Genomic DNA, 22506 nt, shown 5'->3' on the forward strand with positions numbered 1-22506 from the left:
CAACCACAATAATAAACATAGTGTTAAATAAATACCTCACTGACAGTGTCAATTGAAATAGAGAAAAGTTAATAAGTAATTTCATATTTTGCATTGGATTTCATTGGATGGTGCAAGTGGTATCGAATGAAATGCCCGGTCACTATAGGTTTCTAATTAAGACGAAAGGTCACAATTGTTGATAATGGGGACGCAGACCGTCATTGTTACTGACATATCGTACATGCAAGTGACATTAGTGCGTGAGCTGCAACAGCATCAATTAATAATGACAAAGATGAACTCTTGTCACAGCACAGGTATTGACCCACAACGATGAATTGTGTGGGTGACACAGGAGGCTTAGGTGGTCCTAACAATGACATTCCTGTTTGTTGTATCGGTGTGATGATCAAACACAGCTGTGGAAATACTGTACTGTACACAAAAGCGTTGTGAGGGTTGAAACTACCCTTAAAATGGACTAAAGTCCTGCCCCTGGTTTATTCATTCTAACCAAATGATTTAGAAATAATACAATAAAATAGTAAAAACTCATTGAAAAAAATAGAATGAACTATTTTCCGATTTTACATATACATTTTAACCTCGTTAACGATTCACCTGACCATCTATCTGGTTTAAAAATCAAACGTGGCCCTTGAGCACAAGATTGCCCACCCCTGCTCTCACCTTTTTTATTGACTAGTGTAAGTATTGTAATGCATCTGTCAATATTCTCTGCAGGGATCAATATGTATTATTAATGTTCCCATATCGCGTTAAGGTCTTGGCTTTTGGCTTTCCCTTTGTTATCGTCCTGTTTTTGCAGTTTCCATTCATCATTATCTCACTCTCATGACCAAATGGCGCTCTCGTGTGTTCATTTTTAGCAACAACCAGGCACTAAAATCAAAACCTAACATACTGTAAATACAGTCAGTATACGTTATAATTTGCTTCTTCCTTTAATGCAAGTTATATTTCAATTATTTTTTGCAGGACATCTGCCAAAACATCTGAGTACAATTACATGATGAGTAAATGATTCATACACCGCCCCAAAATACCCAAATTCTGCTTGATAAGTAATACAGTGGTATACTTACTTTATCACTTGTACGATATAAACACATTCATTTAGATTTCCATTATGAATGAAAAAGTGATCTGGAAAATCTATTTTCTTTTTCAAGAGAATGTATTAAGAATTAACAGTTGCACGCATACACACAGATACATTTGAATCCCTTAGAATATTGTTGTCTCCTTAAATTGCTATATTATTATTATTATTATGAAGCTTTCTAATGATGTTATCTCAATTCAACTGAGCGTTCACACTTCCACAATAAATATTATGAAAGTGATCGTCACTTTGTGCAGGAGGGGGAACCAAACACTAAAATGCAGACGTGTTTTCATCTTTTCTTACCCAGCGAGTCAAATGACGTCAGCTCGCCAGTTGGTTTTAAACATGGTGGGTTGCGAAAGCAGTGCAGCGTGTCAAGAAAACATACTGATCCACTTCAATACTGGATAGTGGAATGCAAGCAGCAGCCCGTCTACGATTGGTTTTCGTGGGGGGAGGGCATAAAATACACCGGAGCGTTGCACGCCACTGGCTCACAGGCTCAGTGACAGTTAATTGTCATAAATTAGCTATCAATACCAAAGGGAATATTTTTATATTCAATCTGTTGGTGTTAAATTGTCTAACATTTATTTTTTTAAATGTATTATTAAAATCTAATAAGTTGTTTTTTTTTTGTTTTTTTTAAAGGGCAAGAGGAAACAATTTTATTTTAACATAATTGTCTGTAAATTAAAAGAGAATACACTTTCTGTGGAAGTTGATAGCTGATGCTGAGGAAAAAATATTTAGGAGATTGTGTTTAGTTTAGGCGGGACGGTGGCGACCGGTTAGAGCGGCAGCCTCACAGTTCTGAGGACCCGGGTTCAATCCCCGGCCCCGTCCTGTGTGGAGTTTGCATGTTCTCCCCGTGCCTGCGTGGGTTTTCTCCGGGCACTCCAGTTTCCTCCCACATCCCAAAAACATGCATTAATTGGAGACTCTAAATTGCCCGTAGGTGTGACTGTGCGTGCGAATGTATGTGCCCCTGCGATTGGGTGGCAACCAGTTCAGGGTGTTCCCCGCCTCCTGCCCGATGATAGCTGGGATAGGCTCCAGCACGCCCGCGACCCTGGTGAGGAGAAGCAGTAAAGAAAATGGATGGATACTTTCTTTTTATTTATCTAGTGGGAGGTGGCATAGTGGAATGAAAAAATGGATGGATGGATGTTTAGTTTAGGATAAAGACAAAAGATGAAATAAATAACAAAATCCCAGTAGTGCGGAAAACATGCAAAAAGCAAAACTTGTTTTGACTAATCATTGTCATTTATTTTTTTCTTTATATTGAAGGGGGAAAAAAATAAATAAGTGTTTTTTTATTGGGGTGTGGGGGGGGGGCAAAAATAGAGATTTTACTTTGAAGACCATGTGTGGTACAGTATACCTCCTGAAAAGCAACATCACTAAGTTACATTTTCTTGGCTAGTTATATAAATAACAATTTTTATTATTGGTAATTGTAAAAGCGAGCTGCGGCACGTTGGGAATTCCACAAATGACATTTTTTTTTTGTCTGATGTTATCCACCCCTCCAAAGTTGTTTTCCTTTTTTTTTTTTTTTTTTTTTGAAAGGTTCTCACGACACTTTAACAATGCTTATGCAAGTGTGCGTGCGAGTGTCTGTTTGTGTGTGTGTGTGTGTGGAGGGCGTATGCGGGGTTGAAAAGGGATACAGGATAACACACGCAGTCACGCACACTATTAAGAAAGTGTGCACGTGTGTGTGCGTGTACGTGTGTGATTACATGCAAACAGACTGCAACTTGAGAGTTAATGTTTAATGTCATTCAAGGAAGGGGGTGTAGCCATAGTTTCATAAGTGCGTGTGTGTGTGTGTGGGGGAGGGGGGGAGCCAACAGGAATAAGCATACTTTTATGAATAAACAAAACAAAAAACTAACATTTTTGAAAATATAACTTTACAACTTCCAAATCTTCTGGTTTCATTCTCTCGGCTAGACTGTAGGAATACTTTATGGTATTCTTGGTTCTCTGTAAAAGCAGACAAATTGTCTTTGTGTCTTCGGGATATCAGTTTTGGCTTGGAAACTGATTAACATTTTGAATTAAACACTAACTGGTCAAACTTAAAGAGTGCCAGGTCACAGTTTGAAATCTGAAAATCCTCTAAAGCTCACCATAACCTCAACACGTGAGACAAACGTCAGCAATTCCCCAAAATATAGTTTCAAAACCAGATTAAGTGTATGTGATCATAGGGATAGAAAAATACAAATGAATAATTAGTCCAATTCAATTGTTCTGAACTGTAACGTAAACAAGTGCTTTTCAATCACGAGTGTTTTTGATCAAAATTAACACTGAAATACAGTATGAACAAGAACAAATGAAATCAACCAGTTTTGTGATTTCTATTTAGGACATACATAAAGCACAATTGCTTTTTATATATTGTATGAAAGTTTGAAAAACAAAAATCAGTGCAAAGCAGTGAGCACAAATTCTAAGCAAAAATGAAGGCTTGTGTTTGTTTCTAGCATGAAAATACTGTCGCTGGCAAGCAAGCTAACATACAGTCGGTAACGATCCTGCATTAATTTTCGCATCAGAGTTCTGATTAACCCTATTATTTCCCCACGAGCAAAAAAAAATTAAGTCATAGCAGCCTCAAAGATTGTGAATTGTTCCTTTATGACACACAAAGTATATTAAAATTCTTATAAATTCTGTTCTAAATTAACCAATGACAATAATGACCACAATTTAAGTTATCATAAATTGGCTACATTATCAGTGTGTAACAGTTGTACTCAACTTACATAGCTTGTTTGGATCTGTGCAAGTTTTTCTTTTCTTTTTGCCTTTTGCAGGCTGGCTTGCTCAACCCTTTTCAGCATACATCCGTCTGTCTCATACAAATGTAGAAACAACATGAAACTCCAGTTGAGGTTTTATTCTGTATCGTTGATATCCATTTTATGGTCCATGTACTAGTATGCTTTCTGTTGTCAATAGTAAGACAACTCAGCGAACTAGTAGAATAACTAAGGTGCACTAGTAGAACAACTGTTTGGTACTAGTCATATTTTTCCACGACTAATGCAACTTGTGGCCTATTAGTATGCTGTTAAACATAACTGTAAACTACTATGCTGCACTAATAACACTAGTAGGTATGTGTCATGCACTAGTATTCTCCTGGACCCTACGAGTAGCACCAAAATGGCCACAAGTAGCACCAGTTAGGCATTTTTGTCCTCAGTAGTATGTACTACTAGTACCAAAATGTCGAGTAAGGTAAACCATACCCGACTATAGTGCCACAAGTAACAGTGAGAATGCCCACTAGTAGTACTAGAAAGATGTTTTTGACCTTACGAGTACTACTAGTAAAGGTCAAAATTGCTTTCCATGAAACAAACAAAAACAGAACGCACTGCAACATACAATAAAAGTCTACTGTATGTGCAGCACTGCTTGGCTTGCTTACTGACGTTTGTTTTTGTACCCAAGCAGTATATCCTGTTCCTCTCAAATCACACATCGACAGAAACATTAAACTGAAAAGTAACACACAGGAAATCATTAAGACACATTTTTTTTCATCATGATATTTCCTCATAATCACATAACATTATAATGTTTTTAATATGAATCTTTTATTAGTATCATTGCATTTATGTTCTTATTGACTGAAAAAAACTGTGCAGGCTTCAAAGTATGAGAAGTCCTTATGAGTTTACCCAATAAGAGTTTAAAAGGGCATTTTTCACTTGCTGGGTTGTGTTAGAAGTGCAATCACAATTTCAAAGGTTTCATGTTGTAGCTGTGGCAAATGGTAAAATGATCAAATTATGTTAACAAATGCCCACAAAAAGGCCGTAGTCATAAAGAATGAAATGTCAGAGAGGGAAAAAAGGTGAGATGAGGCTAAAAGGGGAGCCATGCCAACGTGTTTGCGGGTGGGGGAGTAAAGGCATGGTCAAAGTAAACTTTGCACTGCTTTGCGCAAGTCAGTTGTATAAGCCGAAAGCAAAGCCATCATGACTCGCAAATCTAAAGCCAACCGCGGACTAATGAGACAAATAAAACACATTTGATTGCTTGAATGATATGAAAACGCTATTAAAAAGGTGAAACTATTTGCCTGTTTAAATGTTTGACAAATGCGTTGCTTTTTCCCTCAAGTTGCAAAGTAATAACACAAAGTTCCATAAAACACCCAGTTGTAAATGAGTAAACATGAGCGTGACAAGATATGTGTGTGTAAAAAAAGAAAATAGACAGACACGACTGCAAATGATTAACTGGTGTAATCTTACATCCCTCCGTCTTGCTTTGATTACATCACGCTCGGTAGATGCGTGATAAAACAGCTCCCAGGACCACATGCTCACTCACACACACACACGCACACACTACACACACACTTCAACTGGCAAAAGTTGCGACTGGCTCTTCCTCTATTTTGGCCACTTTTGCAGCAAGGGAGAGGAGGCGATGTCTGTCAGGGTGTGGTTTTCCGCACTGGGGCTGCTGGCCGGGCTCTGTTGCTCTTTTCTGGGGCCTGCGGAGGGGGGGAATGTGCTGGTTATTCCCGTCGATGGGAGTCACTGGCTGAGCATGAAGATCTTGGTGAAGGAGCTGACGCGCAGAGGACACGAGGTGGTGGTTTTGGTGCCTGAGAGCAGTCTGCTGATGAACAGCTCAGAGGGCTACAGGACTCAGCTCTACAAGGTGCCCTACAACAAAGCCGAGCTGGACGGCACGTTTGCGCAGCTCCAGGACAGCGTCTTCGTCAAGTCGCCGGTGTTCACCGACATGTTGTTCAATGTAGAGCTTTTGGTCAACTTTACGTCATTCCAGGAAAAAGGCTGTAGAAGTCTCCTCGACCAGCAGCCTCTGCTGAGTCAGCTGAGGGATGAAGCCTTCGATCTGGTGCTGACAGATCCTTTCCTCCCATGCGGCTCCATCCTGGCTCGTATCTTTGGCATCCCGGCTGTTTACTTCCTACGCGGACTTCCCTGTGACTTAGATTCCAAGGCTAACCGGTGCCCCGTTCCGTTGTCTTACGTTCCCAAATTCTACTCCGGTAACACAGATGTCATGACCTTCACAGAGAGGGTCAAAAACAACATTCTGGCTTTGGTGGAGTCCTATTTGTGTCATCTCATGTATGCCCACTTTGACGAGTTGGTCAGCGATTATGTGGAGGAAGGCATGACCTACAAGAATCTGTTGAGCCATGGGGCTATTTGGCTCCTGAAATACGACTTTGTCCTGGAGTGGCCCAAACCTGTGATGCCCAACATGTTTTTTATTGGCGGTATCAATTGCGCAAAACAGCAACCCCTGCCCGCAGTGAGTATTCCAACCACTAAAGCCAATGACGTGTCACATCTGGAATCACTCAAGGCGTATTATGCACACTACAGCACATGCTTCCTCTTTACAAGTTCAGGCTTAGACCTTCAATGGTGGCCAGTCAGAATCAGCAAGGACCCTGTTGCTGACTTAACACAATTAAAAGTACTGACTTACATCTACAACTTAAATTTGTTCCCAGAAATAGTATTCATTTATACCCAACAATCTATCTTCTTCAATTTGTCGTGTTTCTCTTGGCTAAAATCAGTAGCACCGACAGATGTAACTTAAACTACAGTATATTAGTAATGGCACTGTTTCTTGAAACCAATCAGATTTTAAATTCATCCTCACAGGGCCAAAGCGTGTCAGCATTTTTCCCACTTCTGAGTGGTGTTGCTCAGAGCAAAACTTGTAACAATTAAGTTTGACATCTGCAAAACATCTCTAGTGTGGAATGTGGTCAGCAAGAAGCATTTTGGGTAGCCGGGAAATCAGTGCAGTGATGCATTAAACTACAGTAGTGGAGTTGTAGAAAATCAATCTAAAACGTTGCTCTTGCATTTTTGTTCCTGTCGATATTGATATGAGTGTGTGCATTAGTTGCTGTTGGTTTTTGTGAATTTATTTCATAAAACTCCGACTGTGGCTTGTGTTTTAAACAGTCACTTTCCAAACGTGTATATTCTCAAACAATTGAATGATTTACCAAATGAATGAGTTGAATATACTGTACTCAGTAAGGTGTCTTTTTCTGCTAACAACAAGAGCCCTTATTGACCTAGGGGGGTATCAATTATTCACGGACATTTGCAATTCCCGGTCGGAATCTGTCCCTAACCCCCACAAATTGAGAGGTCCGGTTTCTCTCCGTTTCTCCCCTCTCAAACCTTGTTCTGTCCAACTGCATTCCCAATCAATATCTAACTCAATACAAATAACTATAGAGGCAGTATCTCAAACTCTTCTGTTGCACACAAAAAAAGCATACAGTTCACCATGCTGGCATGACTAAGCATCTGAAGAAGACAGGTTATGGGGGGAAAAAAGAAAAAGAAAACACTCGTTATTGAAAAGATGTAAGTATACAGTACGTGAAATTTTAACTAGATTGACAAAGTATCAACTGTGGTTCCATTCTTTGACCCGTGCTTTGGCCAAATCGCAACACTTCACAACTGTTTGAATAGTTAATCAAATCAGAGCTAACCATTTGGAAAACAACAATAAGGATTATTAGGGATTACTTTAGTAATCTTGTTTGCATGTTTAGCAAATAAAAAATGCTGTTGTCTTGCAATGCGTGAAATGTGCCTGAGGTAAAGTATACATCTGCACTACGGCCAGTGTGGCAGGGATTCTGAGTGGATGTACACTGAATAGAATCTGCAACATTAAAACTGTACCACAGAGTACTTTTAATCAGTCCATACATAAACCTGAAGTACAGGAGCATGTTATTATTATTCTTTTTCTAACGCAATGTTCTACATCCGATGTGCTGAAAATAATGCTTTGTTTGGTCGTGGCAGGATTTGGAGGAGTTTGTAGAAGGCTCAGGGGAGGATGGCTTTATCATCTTTACCTTGGGCTCCATGGTGTCCAAGATGCCAGAGGAGAAAGCCCAACAATTCCTTGGTGCCTTTCGGCAGATTCCACAGAAGGTAACTGCACCAGTTACACAATAAATAACACTATCACACTACATCCTGCACCATATAGCCCAAATTAACCAATTTTTCCATGCAGTCAATGTGTGTGTGTTTCAGGTTTTGTGGCGATACACTGGAGTTGAACTTAAGAATGTGCCAAAGAATGTTAAACTGATGAAGTGGCTACCTCAGAATGATCTTTTAGGTAGGTTTGGTTTTATGGCCATATTTGTGTCGACTTTAAGTATTTGCAATAGTAGTCATATTTTAAAAATGAACTCAAGATTTAACCTGTTTTTTTCATTACGTTACATTTTAATGTATAACTTTGTTTTTCTCTTTATATTCTTGTCTTCTTTCTTGTGATCCTGTTTGTTGTAGTTAGATGAATTATTTGTATTTAATTTATCATGGTTCTTATTGTATAAAGATAGATTGTTGTTTATTCTTGATTATTTTACATTACAATTTTGCCTTGAGATAAGAGTTTATTTTTTTTCCATGATCACATTTGTAACTCAAAACACTCACATCATCTTTCCCTGTTGAAATGAATGGAAATGCCATTAATCCATTCCAGCCTCCGGCCCAAAAATCCAACAAAAATGTTTGTGATGTTTTTTTAAATAAGAAAAATACCACTCTACAGTAAAATATTGTATTGATTAAAAAACATACCAAAATAATAAAATTTAATTAATTGAATTCCATAATAATAATAATAATCATTATTACTTATGTTTTTGCTTAAAGGATTATATAACGCTGCAACACAGATGCTATTCGTTAGCGCATCTATGGCGTTGCGGGCTCGGTCTTGGTCTGTCATCGTAAAGGAGCTGAGCCGAAAGGCAAAGCTCTCGATTTACCGATCGATCTACGTTCTGAGCCTTACCTATGGGCACGAGCATTGGGCAGTTATCGGAAGAACAAGATCTCGGATAAAAGCGGCCAAAATGAGTTTCCTCCGCAAGGTGTCCAGGCTCTCCCTTAGAGATAGGGTGAGAAGCTTGGTCATCCGGGAGTGACTCAGAGCCGAGCCACTCCTCGTCTGCATCGAGAGAAGGTGGCTGGTGAGGTGTTCCGTGCACACCGCATCAGGAGGAGGATCCTGGGACGACTCAGGACACGCTGGAGAGACTATGGCTTGCCTGAGAACGCCTCTGGATCAACCCAGAAAAGCTGGACGAAGTCTCGGCTTCCCTGCTTAAGTTCGTGCCCACGCGACACAACCTCAGCTAAGCGGAAGAAAATGGATGGACGGATGGATCTATGGCGTTTCTCATTATGTGTTAGCATTAAGATAGCAGACTGTCAAGCAAATTTATGTGGTTGTTTAACATACATGTGTAATTCTCATGGTTTGACGTTTAGTTTGACAGTAAACATCAACTGGGAATGGCATGAAACAGCTTGAAGCCTATTTTTGAAGAATCAGAATCATCTTTATTTGCCAAGAAGGAATTTGTCTCCGGTAGTTGGAGCCGCTCTTGTACGACAACAATTGACAGAGAACACTTTTGAGACATAGACATTGACAAAAAAAAAAAAAAAAACAGTCACTGAGGAGTAAAGGGTTGCTAGTTATCTGGTAATCTGGTAAAAATAAAAAAAATTTTAAAATGTTTTTTTTTTTTGGACAATTGTGCAAAAAGATGCAGAGTCCTCTAGCACTTAGAGTAGTTCTAATGACTAATATTGCAATAGTCCGGTGCAATGACCATTGTGCAAAGGGCACCGAGACTTCAAGGAGTGTATGCGGTTTAAAGTGACGAGTAGTACGATCATCTGGGGCAATGTTGGTTGTGCAAATGTTGCAGATACTCCTCAATCAGTGTGCAAATGGAGCAGATGCTTACTCTGGCATGAGTGGCCACAGAAATGTGACAACGAACTCAAGTCAAAAAATTGCCAGCATGTTGTAATGGAATTGTAGGTTAGGTGTTTAAGAAGTTGATCGCAAGAGGGAAGAAGCACTTGGAATGTCTGCTAGTTCTAGTTTGCATTGATCGGTAGCGCCTACCTGAGGGAAGGAGCCGGAAGAGGTGGTGACCAGGATGCGGAGGGTCCGAGAGGATTTTGCACGCTCTTGCCTTAGTTCTGGCAGTGTGCAAGTCCTCAAGGCTGGGTAGGGGGGTACCGACAATCCTTTCAGCAGTTTTGATTGTCCGTTGCAGTCGGAGTTTGTCCTTTTTTGTAGCAGCACCAAACCAGACTGTGATGGAAGAACACAGGACTGATTCGATGACCGCTGTGTAGAACTGCCTCAGCAGCTCCTGTGGCAGGCCGTGCTTTCTCAGAAGCCGCAGGAAGTACATCCTTTGCTGGGCCTTTTTGAGGACGGAGTTGATGTTGGTCGCCCACTTCAGGTCCTGAGAGACTGTAATTCCCAGGAACTTGAAGGTCTCGACGGTTGACACAAGGCAGCTGGACAACGTGAGGAGCAGCTATGGCAAAGGATGCCTCCTGAAGTCCACGATCATCTCTGCAGTCTTGAGCGTGTTCAGCTCCAGGTTGTGTCGGCCGCACGACAGCTCCAGCCGCTCCGCTTCCTGTCGATATGCAGACTCGTCAACGTCCTTGATAAGGCCGATGACAGTGGTGTCATCTGCAAACTTCAGGAGTTTGACAGTCGGGTGCGCTGAGGTGCAGTCGTTCGTGTAGAGAGAGAAGAGCAGTGGAGAGAGGACACAACCTTGGGGTGCCCCAGTGCTGACGTTGTGTGTAGATGAGGTGACCTCCCCCAGCCTCACCTGCTGTGTCCTGCCCGTCAGAAAGCTGTAAATCCACTGGCATATGGCAGGTGAGACGCTGAGCTGGAGAAGCTTGGTTGAAAGGAGTTCAGGGATGATGGTGTTGAACGCTGAGCTGAAGTCCATGAACAGGATCCTCGCGTAGGTCCCTGCACTGTTGAGGTGTTCTAGGATGAAGTGCAGTCCCATGTTGACTGCATGATCCGCAGAACTGTTCGCTCGGTAGGCAAACTGCAGGGGGTCCAACAGGGGACCTGTGACGCTCTTGAGGTGGTCCAGCACGAGACGTTCAAAGGACTTCATGACCACAGATGTCAAGGCGACAGGCCTGTAGTCATTTAGACCTGAGATTTCAGGTTTCTTGAGGACTGGAATGATGCTGGAAGCGTTTGAAACAGGATGGTACCTCGCACAGTTCCAGAGATCTATTGAAGATCTGAGTGAAGACTGGCGCGAGCTGGTCCGCGCAGACTTTGAGGCAGGATGGGGACACATAGTCTGGGCCTGCCGCTTTGTTAATCTTTCGTTGTTTGAAGATGCGTCTCACAGCCTGTTCATGGATTGTTAACGCAGAAGTCAGAGGTGTGATTGTGGTCGGGGGTGCGGCTGGATGGGTGGGTGTGAAAGTGTCCGTTTTCCAATCTGCAGTAGAAGGTATTCAAGTCGTTGGCTAGTGTGCTATTGTTCTCAGCTTGGGGGGATCGTCGCTTGTAAGTAGTCAGCGATTGGAATGCATGCCAGACTGATTTCGAGTCGTTAGCGCTAAACTGTTTTTCCAACTTTGCTGCATAGTTCCTCTTTGCAATGTTAATTTCTTTTGTCAGCTGGTTTCTAGCTCGATTATACAGGGCCCTGTCACCGCTCTGATATGCGTCCTCCTTAGCTTGGCGAAGCTGCTTAAGTTTAGCAGTGAACCACGGCTTGTTGTTGTTGAATGTGCGAAATGACTTTGTTGGTACACACACATCTTCACAGAAACTGATATAGGATGTGACAGTGTCCGTATATTCATCCAGGCTGCCAGCTGAATTTTCAAAGACACTCCAGCCTGTGCAGTCTAAACAGCTTTGAAGTTCCATCTTTGCTTCATTGGTCCACTTTTTCACTGTAGGCTTTGCGCATTTAAGTTAATTTAAGAATTGTTCACTATCTGCCAAACTGCTGCTCTGTGAAGTGAGTTGAGTTCATTACCACCATACAGTGCTTGTATCTCTTCTTGCAAAGCAAAGCACTATATGACGGCTGATGGGTAACTCGCATCTCAAGGGACCATTGTACTTTTATTTATCCCTTTCTCGTATTTTTATCTCTCCTTTATTCAAGTCACTTTAACCCCATTCTACCTTCCTCATCAATGGATTTTCCAAACTGCTATCATTATCAGTCAGGCTGCAGTGTGGCTGCTTTTATTGTGAAAAGCACTTTGCAATGCAATATTTGTATGAAAAGAGTTTAACAAATACAAATCGATTGATTTCTCTAACATGATATCCAATCATATCGTGATTGCTTTGCTCCTTGACCTCAAACTCTTTCCACATGCTCCTCAGCTCACCCCAAGGCCAAAGCGTTCCTCACCCACGGAGGGACCCATGGTATCTATGAAAGCCTCTGCAACGCTGTTCCCATGCTCATGTTTCCACTGTTTGGAGATCAGGCGGAAAATGTTCACCGCATGGTAGTGCGTGGCATTGCCGAGACGCTCAGTATGCACGACGTGAAGACAGACGAACTGCTGGTGGCTCTGAATAATATTATCAATAACAAACGGTAAGGCAACTCTGATGTGGATGTTAAGAATAACCCATTTGACTGACTTCTAGTGTGTCTGTGTGTGTGATTTTGATGTTTAGAGAAGTATGCATTACAGTATTTGTGATGTCAACATGGGCCAAATATAATAGTTGAAACAGGAAAAATATACACTCCTCACAAGAAGTTGGGAAAATTTCACTTTGGGGTCAAATTTCAGGATGAATCTAAATGAACTATGACCTTTGCAGGTGAACTTAATTTGTCGAGCTGTTCAATGTTTCATCATTTTTTTTGCTCAACTTGCTGTTCCCTCTAACAAGGAGGGAAAAGGCCAAATTCACAAAAGGTGTTTTGATCTATAAATGGACCAATACATTTCCTGGTTCAATTAAAAATAGTATTTTAACAGTCCTCTTCATCATGCCCTTTACATTTTGATGTTATAATACCAAGATGACAACTAATAATTGACCAACAGTACCATGCCATCAAACAGGATGTTCTCAGACAGAAGTGGCCACTGAGCTTAGTGTCACAATGTCATCAGCAGGTTACAACAGAGATAGAGAGACTGCAAGTCACAGAAAGGCAAAAGGTAGACGTCCTTGGAGGGGAAAAAAAAACCAAAAAAAAAAAACAAGAACATCTGCTCCTTTTTAGAGAACAGCTGTTTGTGCAAAAGTACCAAAACATGAAACAGTTCAAACTGTGTATTTAAAATTTGAGAGGTTAAATATAAGTTCACATGTATATAGTGCTGGTTATATTGCATTTTAGGTTCATCCTGAGATTTCACCTAAAAGCCCAACATGCCGAACATTTTGCGAGTAGTTCATCAGTCTATCACTAAAAATAGGGGTCAAGTGGAGAGATTCGTGACAATAATGTCATTATGAGCTATTGTGAAAAGCAGCATTCCATTGGTGTTTTAGTTTTTAAAAAAATCTTGGTTTAATTTGACAGTCAACAAACTGTAGTCCAGATAAAGCAAGGTCATAGACAGGTATTTTGCTGATGTACTTTCTTTCAAGCGTAGCAAAGGTCTGATGTGCATCGTACATCTGTTTGGCCGAATCCAACTGAACTGTCGACTTTTGCTGCGATTCAAAACTTAAATCACAGGTAAACAGCGTTGCAACATCACAGATGTAACAGTCAATAATTTTTGTATTACAGTATTTATAATTTTATATGTACCAGTAGCTAGAAAGCAAAGCGTGGAGAGTCTCTGTTCCCAAAATAAACGAGTACTGTCAATGATGAATGGGGCAATATGTATAATATATAAACACACACTCTCCATGTTGTTTGTGGTTCAGTAAAAAATAATACAGTAGTATATGTGGTGTCTCAAAATGTTTTTTCCCCCAATAAGAACACCAGAGGTTGCAGTTTTTCCATTGCATCAAGTTGGTTATGTGTGCGAGGGTCAATCGCCTGGTGTGCGGGTGCGAGTGGCCGACTGTATTTTTTGCAACAGTCCAGTTCAGTCACATTTGGCCGCTTCACTTGGTGTGCGGCAGGCCGTAATTAGCACGGAATTGTGCAACTTTGGCATGCTGAGCATGCAGATGTTGTTTATTGCAATCCAGTTGTGAATATAGTTCATCCATCCCTAATGTGTCATTATTGACAGTGGCCATTATCAGTGACATACATATTTGCCTCTGTGCAGTTATAAAGAGAAGATGGTAAAATTGTCCGCAATACACCTGGACCGCCCCGTTCAGCCTTTGGACCTGGCTGTCTTCTGGACCGAGTTTGTCATGAGACACAAAGGAGCAGCACATCTACGTGTAGCGGCACACGATTTGAACTGGTTCCAGTACCACAGCCTAGATGTCGCTGGTTTCCTGCTCGCTGTGGTTGTGACTGCGCTGTGGGTGACTCTTAAGTGCTGCTTGTTCTGCACCCGCAAGGGTTGTAGAAAGGGGACTGCAAAGAGGAAATCAGAGTAAAAGCTCTGACAGATGTAAATGGGATGTAAAGTTCTATGACTATTGTAATGGTGTATGAATGGATGTGTGTCTGTGTTGAATGTGTGCCGGCAACATTTTAAGATGATCTAAACAAAAAAAATAATAAAAATTGTTTTGGCTAAATGGTCAAGCTAAATCTTGCTTTTGTATATTGTTGGTTTACTGAACAGATACTGCCATCTGAAAGGTTTGATCATAAAGAACATTGATGGGGTCAATTCCTAAACTGCCCTCAAGCTTGAATGAAAAAATAGACAGTGAATAAAGTCACTCTCTTGTAGAGCTCGTGAAGAACTTCTATAACTCTCATTTGGGGTTATAGGGCTTTCACTTTCACCTCTATACGTTAAAAAGCAGGAATATGGAAATTGGTCATTACTGAAACCCAAATTAAGTGATTAATTTTACAGCGATGTTAGACAAAAACAACTATTTACAAATGTAATCTATAATCTTAACATTAATTCACAAATAATTAAATTTGCAGAACATGTTAATATAAGTCTGACATTAATCACAATACAAATGTTCTTCGTACCATATTTGACCACAATGTGTGAGAAGGCAATCATCAATCTCTGGCCTTATATTAAATTGTCACTTAAAGTTAAAGTATAAAAGCATATGACTCAATGTTGATTAAAACGCAAGTGAAAATGCATTAATAACATTTTTAACAATTTGCAGACTATTAATAATGATTATATTGTAGTCGTTGCGCAGTAGCGAAAAGGATAAAAAAAAAAGAAAGAAAAGGTGTCATCACAACATCTGCCAGCACCTCACATCAATTTCCTTTATGGGGGAAAGGGTTAATGACTTAGGGTGTCTATCTTTCGAAACGTGTCTGATCAGTCAGTGCTCATCCTGCACAGCAATCATGATGCATGTTTACTGCACCGTATTTGCCCTTCATCTCTTCTCCTGGGTTGCAGGTAAGATTCAATTAATGTCTGTACATAGTTATGAAGTTCATTTTTACAAAGTACAAATAGACGAAGAAGAAAAAAGGAATCTGCATATCCATTTCATCAGATGCAACAGGGAGCAGCATAGTGGGCGGTAAGGTTGCAAAGCCTCATTCCAAACCCTACATGGCATCACTGCAAGTCCAAGGAGTCCACAAATGTGGCGGCATACTAATCCGCGAGGACTTTGTTCTGACTGCAGCCCACTGCAAACAGTGAGTTTGTATACTGGCCGTGCATCTCCAATGTCTCCAACCTGGCGTTTTGTGCTCACATTTTCATCATTCCATTTTTCTCACATCCAAATATAAACTCAATTGTCCACGAGTTTGATTTTGATGACTTTCGACACATTCACTTGCATATTTTGGCTTGAGGGAGGACGCTGAAGCATGCAGAACAGAACGCCCATGGAAACAAGGAGCGCACGAAAAGAAAACCTACAACTTTCTACTCAGACAGGTACAATAAATATAAACTAAATGCTTGTTTCTTCCTTTGGTTGTCAGCCCCGGGACGACAGTCATACTTGGAGCACACAACATAGGCATGCATGAGAAAAGTCAGCAACGGAGTCCCGTGGCCAAGTTCCATCCTCATTCAAAATTCGATGGGAACTTCAGCTATGACATTATGCTACTTCAGGTAAACAAACAAAAGTCATGTTTACTTTTGTTTAAAACTTGAAACATCGTTTTCATCCCATCGAAAGCAGTGATTCTCAATGTGTGGGACGAGCGCTCCCAATAGTGTTACAAGAAAGGTGCATAATGTTAGAGTGACATTTTTTAAATCCAGCACATTACATTTGTTAAGTACAGTTAAGTTATATTTAACTTTAAAGTACAATACAGTTTCGACCTGTTTGGCTGGATGTAGATGTTACCCATATACGGAATTGGCAGCCAACGTGTGCTAAGAAATCATGATTTAAATACAGTATGTTAGCTTTCTATATAATTTAAGCGAAGTGTGTGCAGAAGTTCTTAGACTGTCCCACACGATAACGGAACAATGATAACCAATTGTCATACTCGGCTCTCTTACAGTTGAAACGTAAAGCCAAACTGAACACGTATGTCAAAGTGATCGGACTGCCCAAAAAGGATGAGAAGATCCCAGCCAATACGAGATGTACTGTTGCTGGCTGGGGCCAAACTGTGGGAGGATGTAAGGAGGCACCCTCTTCAGACCTACTGAAGGAGACCACCGAGAAGATACAGTTCAACTTTGAGTGCAAAAACATTTGGCAACACTACTTTCAGTCAGATCACATGACATGCGCCAGGCCTGAAAAGAAGGGAGGGGTTTGTTTGGTAATGCAGTCTATTTATCATAAACTACCACACAGGCACATGCATCAAATAACACGTTTAGCCACTGACAAACTGTGATAATCTTTCTGTTTCCAAGGGGGATTCTGGAGGACCATTAATCTGCAACACCAAGGCTCATGGAATAACAGCCTTTGTCAACAAAGAGGACTGCAGTAATCACAGGATACCGCATGTCTTCACTAAAGTCCACCCCTTCCTTCCCTGGATTAAGGAAGTGATGCAGGGGAATGTTGTGGCATGAGCCCACCGCATTTGTTTTTACTTGCTAAATGCTTGCTAGATGGCATGTTGACTTGATTGCTCTTAGTTCTCAGAAAAAAAGCAGGTACAGTTCATTCTGAAAGAGCTTCCACAAATAATGCGCGTGTAATCTATTCTCAATATTAAAACAAATGGAAAGCAAGATAAATGGATGAGTCTTGCTTCTGCTTTGCTGAAATGATTTGTCAGCTGTGTGGCCAAATGTAGACATCTGCTTTTCCAATTATTGTTTCTTTAACTGAATGTAACAAATGTGGACTTCGATCAATACAAATATATATAAAGTGTTAAAACCCGTATGTACTTTTTATTTTCTATTGGTACATATGTTCCGTCATGATTATGCTCATAATAATTGTCAAATTATGAACTACAGCTTTTCAAAATATTTTAATAGACCGTTTAAAATTATTAAATGGATGATTAATATATAATCAATGTTTTAGAGAAAAGAGAGTGTATTTTTTGTATTACACCTCTCGTTTTGAAAAAGACACGTCACAGCAAAAGCTCTAAATGTACAGTTAAGCTCCAAATGATTTATACACCAGCCAAATTGGGACGTTTCAATTTGGCAAAATAACGCAAGAAGCCAGAGGTGGGATCAAGTCATTGCTTTGCAAGTCACAAGTAAGTCTCGTCTTTGCCCTCAAGTCCCGAGTCAAGGCAGGCAAGTCCCAAAGACTTGAGACTGACTTGTGTCTCGCAAAGACTTGTTCCCACCTCTGCTAGAAGCCCATCCATCCCATTCTATCGCGCTTGTCCTATATTTTTTGACACCGTCAAAATGTAAAATACTAACTAACAAACACAAAAGAATAATAGTAATAATAAAATGTCTTAATGTACAGTCTTTTGTCACTTATGTCATTTCCAGACAAAAGTATGTTCCCCAAAGGACAATTCATATTGTCTTTTAAACTCAAGTAGCAAAAAAACAACAACAACCCAAAAAAATGATTGTATCTATCTGGTTTGGCTTTGTCAATCTGGTTTATTGAACATGCATTTACAGAACGACACATTTCTTAATGATTTTAGCATTAGACAGATACTGTACATAACATTGCTTACATAATTGCTCTCATCTTCCTGCTAACTTCTGTAGCTATCGTCATCGCAAGACACTGTGCAGTTTTGACTGGTTTACGTATAGCATTTGAATTGAAAATGACTGATTACTGTGTAAATGTTTTTGTACAAAGAGTAAATGAAAGTGAAAATCTACATTTGCTAAAGTCAAACCACAGACCCCGTTGTCAGTCATAGTGCAAACTCTTGAAGTTGAAGCGCTTTCGGTCCGTAAAGCCTGTCATCTGCAGAGACAGACACATGGCATCCATTTTCTTAATGACTTGAAAAGAAGTACATTTTGACAACACTGAACAATATTTGGATAGTATAGGACGACAGTGCAGCTTTTTCTTAATTTTATAAACAGAAATAAATCATTTAAAAGCAAAACTTACCTGACTTGTATCTCTTGTGAAATACCTTTTTTCAATCACCTGTTTGGAGATACAGTACATGTATTTATCACATCGCAAAATGTCAAAATAAAAAAATTGCTACGTGAAATGGTTTTCTATTGTGTAATGCAAGACATGTCAAACATTGGCGTGTGTACTGTATAGGGAATTTGCGCTCCCTTGTGGAGTTGCCCTGTATTGAAGAGATGCATTTTCAAAGCTCAAATGAATAAAAACCCCACTTGAGGTCAACCATGTCGCAGGAGCGTTTAACTGGCCTGAGAAATGTACATTTAAAGAATCAAAACATTTTAGGACGCTCACATACACTAGTGCAGTAAACATGCATCCAAAAGTGGTGCAGTTTGGAGTCCGACCAGCATTTTCTGGAAATACTGTATATGCCTCAAAGTTTAGAGAAAGTTCAATTTACATTATTTACGTGTATGTCCTCATTAGGGCTGCGGGTTAGCTGGAACCAATCCCAGCAAGAGGCAGGGTACAGCGTGGACTGGTCGCCAGCCAATTGCAGGTTACATATAGACAAACAACCATTCTCACCAAGGTTGTTATAGCAAATGAAAACGAACAACATGTCGAGAATTAGAACTGAGCAAACATTTTCGTTAACTGAAATAAAAATAAAAATGAGAGTTTCAATAAAAAACAATAACTATTTGAAACTGCAGTCTGTTCACAACATTTATTAAGACCAAGTATAACTATAGCATCATCTTTGTCAATTTATGTCCTGCATAAGCGTTTTGGGTTGATCTATATATTTTGTTTTTTATATTTTATTTGTGGAGAGTTGTTTATCTGTCCAAACTGATTTTTTTAATGCTGTCTTTTGTTGATTTTTTTTTAATGACAAAATAAGTTTTTAATCTCCCACCTGAAAATATATCCCATATTCCACCAAAAATCTAAAACTAACACTAAAACGAACGAAAACTAAACCGAAAAACGGGTATTTTCAATTTAAAAAAAATAATAAAGAAATCAACAAACCCGCCCTAAAAAAACAAACAAAACTAACTGAAGTTGAAAAAACTGAAGCTAAAGAAAAGTCAAAAACTATATAACTTTGATTCCTACTCACATCTATGGGCATTTTCGAGTAGGATTCAAATGCCGAACATCAGAACTGTTACACAGAAAATGCCCACTTTGCATCATTTCTTACGGGGAAAAAAAATGTTTGGTATAGACTACTTAATGCTTCGACTTTGAACGTTCCACAGTGTAAAAAAATAAATAATAATAAAACAGGAAATGTCATCATCTTGTTTCAAAATCAAATGACCTCTTACATAAAAGTATGGTTTGTTCTAAATTGCAGTACAGGAAATGAGATGATTACTTGAAACATGTCATAAAAGTTACTGACAGTGTTGACACTTTCCTAGCGTCCGTCTTTTTTCTTGATTAAAATATTGTGTCCATCCAAAATACTGTAAATTAGGACTACAGCTATAATTTAGATGACGGATGGTGGGAGGTGGAATAAGAGATGGGTTTTAATCCAGGTCAATGAATGCTGCATGTTCTACTCAGTTCATCTCACCTTGTCAAAGAATCTGCTCAGCTTTACTGCATTGGACGTGCCTGCAGCCAAGTATCTCAGATTGGTGCAGTCCTGGAGAAACAAAGCACACTTTCATTCACAAACCCTTAGAGATTGTGGATCTTGTTTGCCTATAAATACACGCGATTGCATTATCTTTTAATGGAACAATTGACATGCGCCTACTTTTGGGTGCACAACCACTAGGAGTCCCTATAGACGTTGCGTCGATAGCTTGTTGTCTCAGTAGTATCCAGCATCCAAAAGGGGTATTGATGAATAAAACACATTGACTTACAAGATTGATCTCCTCCGCGTTGAAGTCTTCGGACAAGAAGGCCGTCCGCGTGAGAACCTCACAGCGTTTGTTCTCAGGAATCTGGTCAAACTTTGTGCCGATGAGCAGCAATGGCACCGGGTTCTCGGCAAACTGCTCACGGTCATAGTCACTGCAGGGAAAAAAAAGAAAAAGAAAAAAACAGTATCCCTTTACAGGTAACTAAAAAATACATCGCTTAAGATCGATACTGTGTAAACCAGTATTTCACAATCTTTATCGAACCAAGGCACATGCTGCATTTTACATCAAAAATCTCAGGGCGCACCACCAAACAAAAACTTCAAGACTATGTAACGAAGTGTGGACGTGCTTAGTTGAGCACAAAGCTAATATACTCGCAGGAAGACATGACCTACTCTGTCATATGAATGGCAACAGGTGGATACACGTGTTAATTGTACCTTCAGCCATCTAATGGAAGCACATTTAGTTGTTCTCCCTGTTACTCGACGTCGTAAGCATAGATAGATGAGTAAAGATACATTACTTGTGGTAAATAAATGAACGTTTTTGGACCAGTGAAGTGAAACTGCATCATTTGTCACGGCAAAAATGCGTACCCGTTCGAGACAATGACGCCCGTTGGAGACAAATCCTTGTTTAAAGCTTCCAGTGACCAGCGATAGAGATTCTGAGAGGATTTCTTATTCGTCAGATCGTGCACCAAAATAATTCCTGAAAATCATAAGGGAGGTGAAACAAACAAGGAGAAATCACGGCTGTAAGTTGTACAAATATTATAGGAGCATGAACGCAACTCTACCGTTGACTGAATTGTAAAAGACAGCTCTGGTGCTTTTGATACTGCTGGCACTGCCGACCGAGCCCCCGACGTCCCATAGTTCAATGTAGTATGTTTTCTCCTCTGGGGTTCCCTCTTTATAGTCTTGGACCTGTATTGCAAAATTCAGAGCACATTTCATTTAATTATTTACAAAGTTAAGGCAGAGAGACCATGGGCACTTAACAAAATCCAACAGCATCATTAGTTTTCATCTCAATTAAACATCATCTTACCCGTACATCTACTGAGCAGCCAACAGTCCATGATGGATTCCCTAAAACCTGGTTCTGGCACAAAAGATGTACAAGAGAGGACTTTCCTACACCTGTGAACAAGCAGAGCAGAATGTACAACACTCGGGATTTGAATGCATCAACTCCTTATTTAGTGAATAAAAATAACACAAATATGGAGACCAAGTTGTAGTTAATATTATTATTAAAGTTAATGCATTCATCTTAACCACAGCATGGCAATAAACAAACACGTGTGTGCAATTCCGAGGTTTGGACCGTTTGCATCATTCACATGCAAACTCCACACTCACTTTTGCCTTGCATGCAAAACATACAGACAGGCTAAAACTGGGGATGTTTACAAGTTACTGTACCATACAGCACTTTGGAGCAAGGTATTATAATATGTATACATACATAGCCGTGAAGACTAATGTTATTCAAAAAAGACGTACTTACCAGAATCGCCTAAAACGAGCACCTTTACTCGATCAAGAGAAGCCATGATCTGCCGCTCACAGATATGTATTGGTAGCTACGACACGCCCATTTTGAGCTCCGTGCCGATGGGGACGCTAGGCTAGGGAGGTCAAAGTCGTTAGCGCATTCCACGTATGTGCACGACAAGAAAACCAAAAGACCAACGATGCTGGGGCATTGTGCTGGCTACGGCTGGGTAAAACGTCGTAAAATTACGACATGGAACTGGGAGTCCCTTTCACAAGTAAAAATACAAAAATATAAAAAATATTTTAATGTTGTTTATTAATATCATACGCTTTGGCGTTGACAAAAACAGTAACTTTCATGAAAATCCAGTTAAGAAATTGGCAAGTTATAGTGTCCATGTATTGCCTTCTATGGGAAATTCGGGCTTCCCAAGATGGCCGCCATATAGGCACGACGGTTACCTGATCTGCTTCATTGCGCTGCCGCACGTACCCATTCATATCTATGTCTTTA

General features: G+C 40.1%; 3 protein-coding genes across 4 annotated transcripts; 2 read left to right on the forward strand and 1 right to left on the reverse strand.

Annotated features, from left to right (window-relative positions):
- Positions 1–5464: 5464 nt before the first annotated feature.
- Positions 5465–14703, forward strand: LOC133410792 (UDP-glucuronosyltransferase-like). The gene is made up of 5 exons (XM_061692323.1): positions 5465–6436; positions 7975–8106; positions 8212–8299; positions 12398–12617; positions 14278–14703. Exons 1-5 carry the CDS (start codon positions 5465–5467, stop codon positions 14558–14560), a joined length of 1695 nt encoding a protein of 564 aa, XP_061548307.1. The 3' UTR covers positions 14561–14703.
- Positions 14704–15365: 662 nt separating this feature from the next.
- Positions 15366–18868, forward strand: LOC133410900 (granzyme B-like). Of its 2 annotated transcripts, none has more exons than XM_061692526.1 (5): positions 15366–15516; positions 15617–15764; positions 16059–16194; positions 16599–16865; positions 16963–18868. In XM_061692526.1, exons 1-5 carry the CDS (start codon positions 15381–15383, stop codon positions 17125–17127), a joined length of 852 nt encoding a protein of 283 aa, XP_061548510.1. In that variant the 5' UTR covers positions 15366–15380; the 3' UTR covers positions 17128–18868. The 2 variants fall into 2 exon arrangements, with proteins under 2 accessions (XP_061548510.1, XP_061548509.1); XM_061692525.1 differs by having other exon boundaries at positions 15392–15516; positions 15593–15764.
- rabl3 (RAB, member of RAS oncogene family-like 3) lies at positions 18122–22071 on the reverse strand. The gene is made up of 8 exons (XM_061692527.1): positions 22003–22071; positions 21541–21632; positions 21287–21416; positions 21084–21198; positions 20482–20632; positions 20184–20255; positions 18617–18655; positions 18122–18463 (listed from the first exon to the last, which is right to left on the reverse strand). The coding sequence occupies exons 1-8, from the start codon at positions 22046–22048 to the stop codon at positions 18407–18409; spliced, it is 702 nt and encodes a 233-aa protein (XP_061548511.1). The 5' UTR covers positions 22049–22071; the 3' UTR covers positions 18122–18406.
- Positions 22072–22506: the final 435 nt, after the last annotated feature.

Source organism: Phycodurus eques, chromosome 12 (assembly GCF_024500275.1).
Source record: "Phycodurus eques isolate BA_2022a chromosome 12, UOR_Pequ_1.1, whole genome shotgun sequence".
NCBI lineage: Eukaryota > Metazoa > Chordata > Actinopteri > Syngnathiformes > Syngnathidae > Phycodurus > Phycodurus eques.

Excerpts from the sequence above, each read along its gene's own strand:
- LOC133410792 (XM_061692323.1), top strand. The coding sequence starts at position 5,465 with ATGCTCACTCACACACACACACGCACACACTACACACACACTTCAACT. Across the intron at positions 8,107-8,211 it reads TTCGGCAGATTCCACAGAAG|GTTTTGTGGCGATACACTGG; the intron begins GTAACTGCACCA and ends TGTGTGTTTCAG. Across the intron at positions 8,300-12,397 it reads ACCTCAGAATGATCTTTTAG|CTCACCCCAAGGCCAAAGCG; the intron begins GTAGGTTTGGTT and ends CATGCTCCTCAG.
- LOC133410900 (XM_061692526.1), top strand. The coding sequence starts at position 15,381 with ATGGGGGAAAGGGTTAATGACTTAGGGTGTCTATCTTTCGAAACGTGT. Across the intron at positions 15,765-16,058 it reads ACTGCAGCCCACTGCAAACA|CCCCGGGACGACAGTCATAC; the intron begins GTGAGTTTGTAT and ends TTTGGTTGTCAG. Across the intron at positions 16,195-16,598 it reads ATGACATTATGCTACTTCAG|TTGAAACGTAAAGCCAAACT; the intron begins GTAAACAAACAA and ends GCTCTCTTACAG.
- rabl3 (XM_061692527.1), bottom strand. The coding sequence starts at position 22,048 with ATGGCTTCTCTTGATCGAGTAAAGGTGCTCGTTTTAGGCGATTCTG. Across the intron at positions 21,199-21,286 it reads CTTTTACAATTCAGTCAACG|GAATTATTTTGGTGCACGAT; the intron begins GTAGAGTTGCGT and ends TATGATTTTCAG. Across the intron at positions 20,633-21,083 it reads GGCGTCATTGTCTCGAACGG|TGACTATGACCGTGAGCAGT; the intron begins GTACGCATTTTT and ends TTTTCCCTGCAG.